At 36.9% G+C, this 11,356-nt stretch overlaps 1 protein-coding gene across 4 annotated transcripts; it reads right to left on the bottom strand.

The window, feature by feature from the left end:
- Positions 1 to 1,186: 1,186 nt before the first annotated feature.
- LOC103490542 (protein HIGH CHLOROPHYLL FLUORESCENCE PHENOTYPE 244, chloroplastic) lies at positions 1,187 to 10,299 on the bottom strand. Of its 4 annotated transcripts, XR_007824740.1 has the most exons (10): positions 9,975 to 10,179; positions 9,615 to 9,850; positions 9,387 to 9,485; positions 8,605 to 8,799; positions 8,064 to 8,156; positions 7,876 to 7,971; positions 7,316 to 7,456; positions 6,522 to 6,653; positions 6,320 to 6,424; positions 1,427 to 1,552 (listed from the first exon to the last, which is right to left on the bottom strand). XR_007824740.1 is itself a non-coding variant. In XM_008450089.3 (8 exons), exons 1-8 carry the CDS (start codon positions 10,108 to 10,110, stop codon positions 1,376 to 1,378), a joined length of 1,173 nt encoding a protein of 390 aa, XP_008448311.1. In that variant the 5' UTR covers positions 10,111 to 10,299; the 3' UTR covers positions 1,187 to 1,375. The 4 variants fall into 4 exon arrangements, 3 of the variants coding, with proteins under 3 accessions (XP_008448311.1, XP_008448312.1, XP_050947536.1); XM_008450089.3 differs by lacking the exons at positions 6,320 to 6,424; positions 6,522 to 6,653 and having other exon boundaries at positions 1,187 to 1,552; positions 9,975 to 10,299; XM_008450090.3 differs by lacking the exons at positions 6,320 to 6,424; positions 6,522 to 6,653 and having other exon boundaries at positions 1,404 to 1,552; positions 7,274 to 7,456; positions 9,975 to 10,174.
- Positions 10,300 to 11,356: the final 1,057 nt, after the last annotated feature.

Raw genomic sequence — 11,356 nt, 5'->3', positions numbered from 1 at the left:
TCTCAAAGTGATCCTTCTATCACACTGTCATACCAATTAGTTCTCCACGTCTCTTTTCTCACCCTTCTTCACATTAAGTAAGATCGCTTTTCAACATCTAAAGTTCCTTAACGAGTTCACCTTTCCATCACTTTCAGTATGCCTTGAGATTACTTGTCCAAGTAAACAAAAAACTCCCATGCTAAAAAGACTGCTCTCCAGCTTTTATCAAAAGCCCCGGTTTACTAAAAACAATCTTGAATGCTAATGGACTATTTAAATAATCAACAAGTTATCTCTACAAAGTGGGGGGAAAATTCCAGCAGACTCCATTTCTTCGAAAAAGAAAATAGTACGTGATAATAAATTATCAACAGACTACAATTGTGATAAAGATAAGTTGGAAGCAAACCTTCAATTCTTGCCGCATTTAAGTTCCAACCTCATTGGCATTGCTGACATGTTTGTGTGCAGGACATTCCAGACAACCTGAATTAGCATAACATTACCATTGTAAAATAATGAATAGACTTCATGACAGCAGCCCTACTGGATTGCGTAAAGTGCCTCTCTCTTCCTGTCATCACCATTTGCCTACGAATTTTTTCTGAAGTACTTTGAAGAAATCAGACAATCTGTTCCATCCAAAACAGATCAATAATAATGAGATGGACTCTCCTTGAACAAAGCGTTCTTCCATTTTCATTTTATTCCTTCCCTTAATTTTGTAAAGGAAATGAACTTATTTGCATACTCTGTTCCGTATAATTATTCGAACATGCACCCCACCCTTCCTAAACTTGTCTCGGTCAATATCAGTTAAATAATCTCTCAATATAATTTTCAGGAAAAGTTAAAATTATTATTAAAAGTTACGAAAAGAAATAACACACGAGTTATGTAGGGAGAATAACCACAAAACCTTTTCATATTATTTTATTATGAATGATAAAGATGGGGAAGAATAAATAGGCAACAGAAAAGGAATCAAAAACTAGGGTATAGTAATTTACATAAATACCTTTGCGCTAACACACAAGCCCATAAATTCTAACAATTATAACTGCATGTACGAGTGAATGATGTTAAAAAAAATTATGAACAAAAGTTCAAGTTGAACAAGATATTATTTTTCACATTTATGATGAGAGGTTTACTTTCAATCTCAGCATGCACAACTTTTGTAAATATACAGTAAAGCGTGATCTATCAATCAGCAAACGACCAATTAAATTTCCACTACTACAATTGAACAGGATAATATAGACAGAGCTGAGGTGGACATGGGGTTAGGGGAAGAGAGAAGGAATAAATGAGCATACCTTGCACAAGAAGTTACGATGTATCAAGAGTTAAAATACATACAAAGCTTCATTTACATTACAAATTGAAGACTTCATATAAAAATGTCAGATTGCTTAGATTGTGCTTTGAGATCCTTCAATTTCTTCAAAATATTAGTGAAGTAATCCTGCAGGTATTTCTCTAAAGTTATTATATCTTTTGCATCTACACCAAGGAGATCGTATGTCTCTGTCATTGGAACAGAGAAAACAGTGTCGCTTGTAAGAACCTGCAAATGCCCCAACAAAAGATGTAAGATAGTTTCTATAAATGAACGTATCACCTGTTGCGCAAGTAGCTTAAGGTAATCAGCTCTCACACTTTTTATTAATCACAGAATAGTGATATTTATACAAGTGGAGAGGAGGGATAGGTTGTTGAATAAAACTAATAAAATAACAATCTATCAAATTAATAACAAATTAACTAATTACAACTATTAATAACTAAGCCTTTTCTAATACTCCGCCTCAAGATAGAGACTAAATTCTTTGATACCCATCTTGCTCATCAAGGGAAATAGGACAGCAGCAGTGGATGGCTTAGTAAAAATGTCGGCTAGTTGAGCAGAGGAGCATATGAGCATTAACTTGATTGATCCATCAGCAACTCGATCTCTTACAAAATGACAATCAAGCTCTATGTGTTTTGTTCGTTCATGGAACATGGGATTTGAAGCTCTATGTATTGCAGCTTGGTTAATGGCTCAGAAACAATTAGAGGAAAGAATGATGTCCAGTGAGAAGGAGATCATGGACTTGAAAGAGATCTTACCCAAATTGAAGAAGAGTGCGAACAGTAAAAAGGAAGACATAGTCTCAATATCTAACTAAAAAGTCATGGGTTCAATCCATGGTGGCCACCCACCTAATAATTAATTTCCTACGAGTTTCCTTGACACTTAAATGTTGTAGGATCAAGCAGGTTATCCCGTGAGATTAGTCAAGGTGCACGTAACTGGTATACTGTGCGGCGCATTTCTTTAAGATAAATGAGCTAGCTTGACAACGAGAAAGTGAAAGTGGCAGTGGTTAGTTTTGCTTAGGATGAAGTTAACTAGTTCCAATAGAGTAACAACCAAAAAGGTAACCTCATGGGGAGTTAAAACAGAGTGTTTGAACATTTCCAACCAACGGGTGAAGGGAGCCTTTGAGCTCGACTGATCAGAACCATGCAAGATGGGACTTATGCAGAATATCTGAAGAAATTTTTTAACTATTCCGCTCCCCTACTGGAAATGGCAGAGAGCATATTGATGGATGCCTTATTGACGGGGCTGGCACGGGAATTGAAGGCCAAGGTGGTTAGTTGTTATCCAAGAAACTTGGATGAGTGTATAGAGAGGCCCAACTCGTTAATGACAGAAATGTTGCCCTAATGCTAGCCTTGAGTGAGTTAGGGGTCCACGGACCAAATAAGAGGGAGGCCCATCCCAGAAGAGCCCAGTTGGCCCATACAGAAAAAAGGTGGAGTAAAAGGAAATGAGAACCATATGCGACAAGTTATTGTACCTACACAGGGGAACTTTAAGAAGAGAGAATCGTCGGTCAAAAGGTTATCTGACAACAAATTAAGGACACGTCTCAATAAGAGAATGTGTTTCCAATGCAATGAAAAATGGTCACATGGCCATAGAATGGGGAGTTGATGTTGTTCATTACCAACAAGGAAGAAGACCTAGAAAAAGAACCAACAACTGAAACAGGGAAAACTGAGACCGTTGAGTTAAAGGTGATGGAAGTAGGAGATAAAATGAAGATTGCTCTACGCACCCTTCTTGGGGCTTCGAGGAGAAAGGAACCATCAAACTAAAGGGAAAGATACAAGGGAGAAAGATAGTGGTACTAATCGACGGTGGGCGACCCACAACTTCATTCACCAAAAAATAGTGAAGGGAGACTACCAACACCTCTCAATCAACTGGCCCTACTGCTAGCAATACTGGCCCTCCTACTCTAGGCGTTATTGCTCAATCAGGTATGTCTCAGTCCCTTGGTCTTATTAGTGTTGATAGGAAGAATCCCTGAATTTTGGATTCAGGCGCCACAGATCACTTGATAGATTTTTCGGAGCACTTTGTCTCTTATACCTCTTATGCCGGCAATGAGAAAATCAAGATAACAGATGGCTCTTTAGCCCCGATTGCTGGCAAAGGACAGAGTTCTCTTTGACGGTTTCTCTCTCCATAATGTTTTGCATGTTCCTAAGCTCTCTCACAATTTGTTATCTATTAGTAAGATCACCGTGAACTGTACTATAAATCTACTTTCTTACCTAAATCTATTTGATTTTAGGACTTAAGTTCGAGGAGGACGATTGGAACTGCCTGACATAGTAGGGGACTTTACATCCTTGATGATGATACCTCCGATAGTAATATCTCTAGGATTAGTTTATTGTCTTCCGATTTTAGCACTTCTGAACATGACTTTATGTTGCGGCATTTTCGATTGGATCACACGAACTTTACTTATATGAAATATTTGTTTCCACATCTTTTTCCTAATTTAGTGTCTCCTCGTTATCTTGTGATGGGTGCATTCGGGCAAAAAACACCAGGTTTCTTTTCCCTCACAACCATATAAACCCGCACAACCGTTAACCCTTATCCATAGTGACGTTGGGGTCCCTCCAAGGCCACCACCTCATCTGGGAAACAGTGGTTTGGAACTTTCATTAATGATCATACTCATCTTACCTGGGTCTACCTTATCACCGATAAATCTGAGGTTTCCTCTATTTTCCAAAACTTTTATCACACCATTGAAACACAATTCCATCAAAAAAATTGCTATTCTTCGAAGTAATAATGATCGGGAATTCCAAAACTTTAGTGAATTTCTAGCCTCCAAAGGGATTCATCACCAAAACTCGTACGCCTACATTCCTCAACAAAATGGAGTGGTCAAGCGAAAAAGCTGTCACCTTTTTTAAGTAGCCTATTCCCTTATGCTATCCACTCCCCTTCTTTCATACTTATGGGGAGATATTTAGTATGATGTCAATTAAAGGGTATAAGGGTAATTGGTTAAGATAAGAAGTTACTAGTAGTTCTTGTCTAAGGGTGGTTACTAGTAGTTATTGTGTAAGTGTGGTTACTAGGGTGGTTGCAACTTGTTGTAAATAGAGGGAGGGTTAGTGAGAGGAGGGAATAGGGTGGAGTGATCTAGGGCTTGAGTGAGAGTACTCAAGCAAGTCCTTTATACTTGGGTTTATCTTGTATTTTCTTATAGTTACATTATAGTAAATTCAGATTTTGTTCTTGTTAGGAAGTATCCTAACAAATGTCTTCTTGTATCCTCCACCTTCAGACTCCCTTAGATTGTCTTAAGGAGTCCTACCCCTCTACTCGTCTTGTTTCTGAGGTTCCTCTTTGTGTGTTTAGGTGTACCGTTTATGCCCATAATTTTGGCCCTAATCAGACCAAATTTACCCCTCGAGCCCAGGCATGTGTATTTGTTAGGTATCCCCTTCACCAACGCGGTTATAAATGTTCACCCACCATCAAGTAAATACTTTGTCAATATGGATGTTACTTTCTGTGAGGACCGACTCTACTTTCCCATTAGCCATCTTCAAGGGGAGAGTGTGAGTGAAGAGTCTAAAGCACCTTTGAATTTTTCGAACCTACTCCTAGTATTGTGTTTGACGTCGATCCTCATCCTATATCCTACCCACAAACCAAGTTCCCTGAAAAACGTATTACAAGAGGAATCTCAAAAACGAAGTCGAGTCCTCTACTAGTCAGCCACCAGCTCCAGTCCAAGACTCCGAACCTCCTCGAGATCAAGGTATGGAAAATCCTACTAAACCTTGTACTAATAATATGATAAATGAAAATGACAGGTTTGATGTTGCTGTTATTGAAAATGTGGAAGAAAAGAATAGTGGTGATGAGACTGAGGTAAGAATAGAAATCAGTAATAATGAAGCTGAACAGGGTCATACAGGGAAACTTGATGAGTATGATCTCTCTCTTGACATTCTCATTGCTCTGAGAAAAGGTACCAGGTCCTGTACTAAACATTTCATTTGCAACTATGTTTCCTATGATAATCTCTATCCACAATTCAGAGCTTTTACAACAAGCCTTGACTTTATCATAATACCAAAAATATCTACACTACTTTAGAGTGTCCTGAATGGAAGAATGTTATCATGGAAGAGATGAAGGCTCTTGAAAAGAATAGAACTTGGGAGATTTGTGCTCTACCCACATGACACAAAACTGTGGAATACAAATGGGTGTTCTCTCTCAAATACAAAGCAGATAGTATTCTTGACAGACACAAGGCAAGGTTAGTTACAAAGGGATTTACTCAAACCTATGGTATTGACTATTTAGAAACTTTTTCTCCAGTTGCTAAGTTGAATACTGTTAGAGTCCTACTATCTGTTGTGAACAAAGATTGGTCTCTATACCAGCTAGATGTTAAGAATGTTTTTTGAATGGAGACCTTATAGAGGAAGTCTACATAAGCCCCACGTTTGGATTTGAAGCGCAATTTGGCCTGTAGATGTGTAAACTCCAGAAATTCCTATATGGTCTGAAACAATCTCCCAGAGCATGGTTTGACAGATTCACTACCTTTGTCAAGTCTCAATGGTACAGTCAAGAGCACTCTGAACATATTTTATTTACAAAGGTTTCCAAGACAAGGAAGATTGCTATTCTAATAGTTTATGTGGATGACATTGTTTTGACGGGAGATGATCCGATAGAAATCAGTCAACTAAAGCAGAGAATGGGTGATGAATTTGAAATCAAGGATTTGGAAAATCTGAAATATTTTCTTGGAATGGAGGTGGCCAGATCTAAAGAAGGTAACTTCGTGTCTCAGAGAAAATACACCCTTGATTTGCTAACCGAGACAGTATGGTGGGATGTCATCCTGTTGATACTCCTGTTGAATTCAACTGTAAACTTGAAAATTTTGATGATCAAGTTTCAGTTGATAAAGAACAATATCAAACGCCTCGTGTGTAAATTGATTACCTATCTCATTTCCTTTGTTGTGAGTGTTGTCAGCTAGTTTATGAGGCTCCTCATGAGAAACGCATGAAAGCTGTCAACAAATTTTGAGATACTTGAAAACAACACCTGGTAAAGGGTTGATGGTTAGAAAAACAAACGGAAAGATCATTGAGGCATATACTGACTCAGATGGGCGAGATCTGTTGTTGACAGAAAAATCTACCTCCGATTATTGAATCTTTGTTTAGGGCAATTTTGTAACTTGGAGTAAGAAGCAAAGTGTTGTGGCCAGGAGTAGCGTTGAGACCAAGCTATGAGTTTGGGAATATGTGAGAAAATTTGGCTCCAGAAAGTCCTGTTAGATCTTCATCAAGAATGTGAGACATCTGAAACTTTTTTGTGATAATAAAGTCGCTATTAGTATTGCTAACAACTCAGCTCAACACGATAGAACTAAACATGTTGAGATTGATCGATATTTCATCAAAGAAAGACTTGACAGTGGGAACATAAGCAATTCCATACATTCCTTCGAGGCAATAGGTTGCTAAATAACCCAGACCAAACTTCAACTTTTGTGTTAGCAAGTTGGGCCTCATTAATATTTATGTCCCAACTTGAGGGGGAGTGTTAGAATTAGTGAGTTTGGCCCTTAGAGTATTTTTGGGAAGAATATGGAAAATTTTCCCTATTTCCTAAATATTTTCCTTTTTTTACTCCTTATTGTATTCTATTTATTCTCCCTCTTTGTACCTATTGTATTATTCATCAGAAAAATAATAAAACTAAAAACATCGTGATTTTTCTCCAGGTTCTCGGGTTTCCACATGTTTATTGCTTTCAATAGTAATTTAACCTAATTTTAAAAAATAAGACTATATCCATGAAAAGGGAAGCCTTTTTAATTTTGATTGTAACTTATCTTATCAATGACAGGACTTTGTGTTTTATAGGAGAAGGGGAAAAGAAACCAACCTATAATAGATGCACCTGAGAATAAAAACAAAGGCTAGTTACCTCCGAAAATGCTAATCTATCAGCAACATCATTTGTCCACTCAAAAAACCTAGTCAATTGACGAGTGAATCTCAACACTGAAACTGGGACAGTAGTAACATTTGCATCTTGTCCAGCAAGCCTCTCACACAATGTTATGACCTGCAAACAAAATGAAACTTAAGAAAACACGCAGCATTTTGTTCCGTGGGCCAAATGTACAACAGTCTGGGTCATGAATGCAATGTTAATAGAAATATTCCAACTAAAAAATGTTTTAATTGGCTCGATACCTACAAGTTCTAACTCAAACACGAGGTCATATTCACCTAAAAAGCCATGATATATTGGAAAGAAACTGTCTCGAAAGCTACAAGTTCTAACTAAAATATCTATATTCAGCCATTCCTATAAGATACAGACTTACCTTTTCGCTTGATTTCACCATAGGTCCGTAAACAGAAAGGAAAGTAAAAAGGGGTTGTATAGGTCCAGATAACATAGCTCAACTCATAAGTGTTTTTTCATTTAAAGAGCTCCAATAAATAGTCTACTAAGAAAAACAAGATATGGTTGCTTACCTCTTGAGTTGTCCATGCACGAGGGCCAGCGAATGTAAGAAGTTTGCCATTCATATTCTCATTACGCAATGCAATAAATGTCAACCTGGCTATATCCTAATTAATAAAAAAACACACATTAGATATTAGAACTTTTAATTTATGATATCTACATTGAAAACAATCGAAAGCAATATGGTTAACCAAACCTGGGTGTCCATGTAGGCAATTCTTGTCGGAGCATCTGTACCCCAAACAGATTTCTCTTCTAAAATAGGTACTGCATACTGCCCTATGAGACCCTGAACGAACAAGGATTTTTTTCTTAGTATTCACACTCAAGGATAAAATGATGAGAAAACAAATGGAGAAAACCCATAACTCAAATTGAAACATCAATTAAATGGAAAGACATCCAAGGAAGATAAAAGGCCGATTGATAATCAGTATACCTACACTTGAGGCTATAAACTATCCATCTGTTCATGCATATGAAAAAAGTGAACCGTTTTGAAAAACAGATACCTTAAAAGGTATTATACTTCCAGAATAATTAATCGCAATTTATTTGTAGACCTATTTTATATCCTTAGTAAGTTTTTATGAACAGACTACAGGAATGATTCTGTTATGAAGAAAGATCCTCCGAGAAGGTGGGGTAAATCAAGACTAGCAAAAACAATCAAAATTAATAGAAATCAATAAATTATAATGAAGAAAACATGGAGCTTCAATTAAGGAGATAATTACTTGCATGAAACCACATAAACGAATAATGATGTGATTTAAGCCTGCGTCCTTGAGAAACTTCTCAGTGCAGTACTTGATCTCCATAAGTGGAACTTCAGGATGCTTGTCACAGTTATGGATGGAGAAGAAAATATACTTCTGAATTCCCATAGCCTTGGCACATTGTATCAGAGCAACTTTACCTTCCCAATCTACCTAAATAGAAGATAAGTCAGGTAAGACATAGTTCACCATAAAGCTATGAGAGAGACTCTTGTTAAACTTAAAATCTGAGAGTGCCAAGGCAAGTGTATGGTTAATCATCTGAAAGCTGAGATGATGCACAGCAATATTAAGATTTTATGGAAGTCACGATGGGGTATCATTATAAGATGGTCCTTATAGGGGACAGCTCTATCACATCACAGCGCAAGCCATTGATCCCTACCAATTTCATATAGAAAGCAATCAAGAGCTACGATAAAAGATTCTGAACTACTGGACCAAGACAATACAAAAAAAAAAAAAGGAAAAACATGGAAGTCAACTACACTGAGATAATAGAATTTGAAGTAAATAAAACTATAAACTAACAAAACTTTAAACAGCAAAGAATTGGCCACTCAAATTTGTTTTCATGGATTTCAAAGCCTCGTCCAGACGATACTTTGTTACAGAATATAGATATCCAAAATTGGAAAACAAAACAGCGTATATTTGGAGTTCAATGGCTATTGCCACAGTCAGAAAATGTCAAGTTAGTAATTATAGAAAAATATGTAAAAGCTCAATACGAAAATCACCGTCTTAATGGGCTCTTCCGGGCGTCCTGTAGCACAATCTATGATAGTATGAATCCCGACCAATGTCGCAGGGATAGTTTCTGGTTTACTTAAATCTGCCTGCATTACATACAAAAATGCTACAGCCTCAGTACTAACACAAAAGCGTTGACAAAATTGAAATGTATCTAGAAAATCTTATCAACGGAAACGAAGAATAAAAACATAAATATCGAGAATGATACAGACATTGACGACTATGGCGCCCCAATCGCGAAGAAAATCAGCAGGAGCCGGACGAGGCCTAACAAGACAACGAACCTCGTAGCCTTCGTCCAACGCGCGCCTCACAATCTGCCTACCCAAGGTTCCAGTGGCACCAACCACTAGAATGCTAGTAGGTCTTACCGGTGTCCCCGGCGCTAGATTCACAGGTCCAGTTTGCTGAGCCGTACATCTAACTACAGGTAGCCAACAAGATCTCCCTAACGCAACACCATCACAGAAACAAACAGAAAAATAGTCGGAATCGCAAATTCTGTCCATTCATATAGTAAGAAGCTATGAAATAGTTGTTGAACAATGGAGAAGAAGAAGGTGAGCAGTTACTAGCGGAGGAAGATGAAACGAAAGAAGGAAATGAAGAGAAGAGAGTGTCGGAGGGCGCAAACGAGCGGCGGGAGGAGAAGGCGTCGCGGTGAAGGTTGACAGGTGTGGCGAGTTGCGTGGGCAGCCTGAGCGCCATGGATGAATCTTTTTGGTTTGTGTGTAGTGCCTGTCGAGGGAGAAGAAAGGATGAAGAGAAGAAGAATAAAGGATGTGAAACTTGCCACGTCAATCTCACAATTGGATTGTGATACGTTCCACGTGTACTACTTTACCCCTTTGCTTTCTCAGTTACCTCTCCTTTTCTAATTTGCCCATTGGCCATTTCTTCTCTTTCTTGGATTTCCTACCTCTTCAAACTCTTCTTCCGGATGATTTTGATCTTGTTGAAGTCTTTCGTTTTCTTTTTTTCTTTCATCACTGTTGTCCTTTTACCCTTAATCTTAATTTTAATTCATTTTAATTAATTAATTATTTAATATTTTGATGATATTTTCTTAAATAATTTTCATAAATATAACCAAAACACCGACGTATTTATTATTCATGTAACAAAATTAAAAAACTCATAAAATCAGGTAAAATAGTTTCATAAAGTACTGATTTTTTTCGGATATTAAATACAATTCGTCCATTCTCTTTCTTCTTCTTTTTTGTTATTTATTTTTCTTCTTCTTCGTGATTTATTCCTTTTCTCTTTCAGATTTTTCTAGCTCATCTACCTTATTTTCTTTCTTCTATTTTTATTCATCTTCTCTTTCTTTCTTTCTTTATTTATCTTCTCTTTCTTTCTTCCAACTTCTCTTCTAGAATATCAATATCATTTGAATGTCGTTTAATATGATCTAAAAAACCGCTTACTTAATCAACACGATCGTTTAGATTTGAAATCCTTTTTTCATCGTTTAAAAATAACTACATGATTATGTGGATATGATCTAAATGATCGCTTACCTAGTCAACACAATCGTTTAGATTTGAAGCTCTTTTCTCATTGTTTAAAAAGAACTACACGATCATATGAATATTATGTAAATGATCGTGTACCATAGTCAATCCGATCATTTAGCGTGGTCAACACAATCGTTTAAATTTGAAACATTTTTTTCCATCATTAAAAAGAACTACACACGATCGTGATAATACTACATACACGATTGTATATCATTTTGTACACGAACGTGTATCATGATCGTTTAAAAGAAGAATTACACATGCACATGTGGTCAATTAATGATGTATTGACTGAGTCATTTTTTGTATTTTTTATTGTGAACCTGTGGCATAAGTATATATTCAAACTTAAATTCTATTGTTTGAGCATATGTATATATATATATGGTAAATTTTGATCAAATAATTTAATAGCATTCCCTGAAATGAAT

This window comes from Cucumis melo, chromosome 11, assembly GCF_025177605.1.
Source record: "Cucumis melo cultivar AY chromosome 11, USDA_Cmelo_AY_1.0, whole genome shotgun sequence".
Classification (NCBI taxonomy): domain Eukaryota; kingdom Viridiplantae; phylum Streptophyta; class Magnoliopsida; order Cucurbitales; family Cucurbitaceae; genus Cucumis; species Cucumis melo.
Note: the sequence above shows the minus strand (reverse complement) of the source record. Positions and strands in the feature narration are given on the sequence as shown.

What these genes read in the sequence shown, in the direction of transcription:
- LOC103490542 (XM_008450089.3), bottom strand. Translation starts at nt 10,110, where the DNA reads ATGGCGCTCAGGCTGCCCACGCAACTCGCCACACCTGTCAACCTTCAC. An exon ending in GTGCATGGACAACTCAAGAG is followed by an intron (nt 7,457 to 7,875) that starts GTAAGCAACCAT and finishes TTTTGTTTGCAG; the next exon opens with GTCATAACATTGTGTGAGAG. An exon ending in ATAGATTAGCATTTTCGGAG is followed by an intron (nt 1,553 to 7,315) that starts GTAACTAGCCTT and finishes GGGCATTTGCAG; the next exon opens with GTTCTTACAAGCGACACTGT.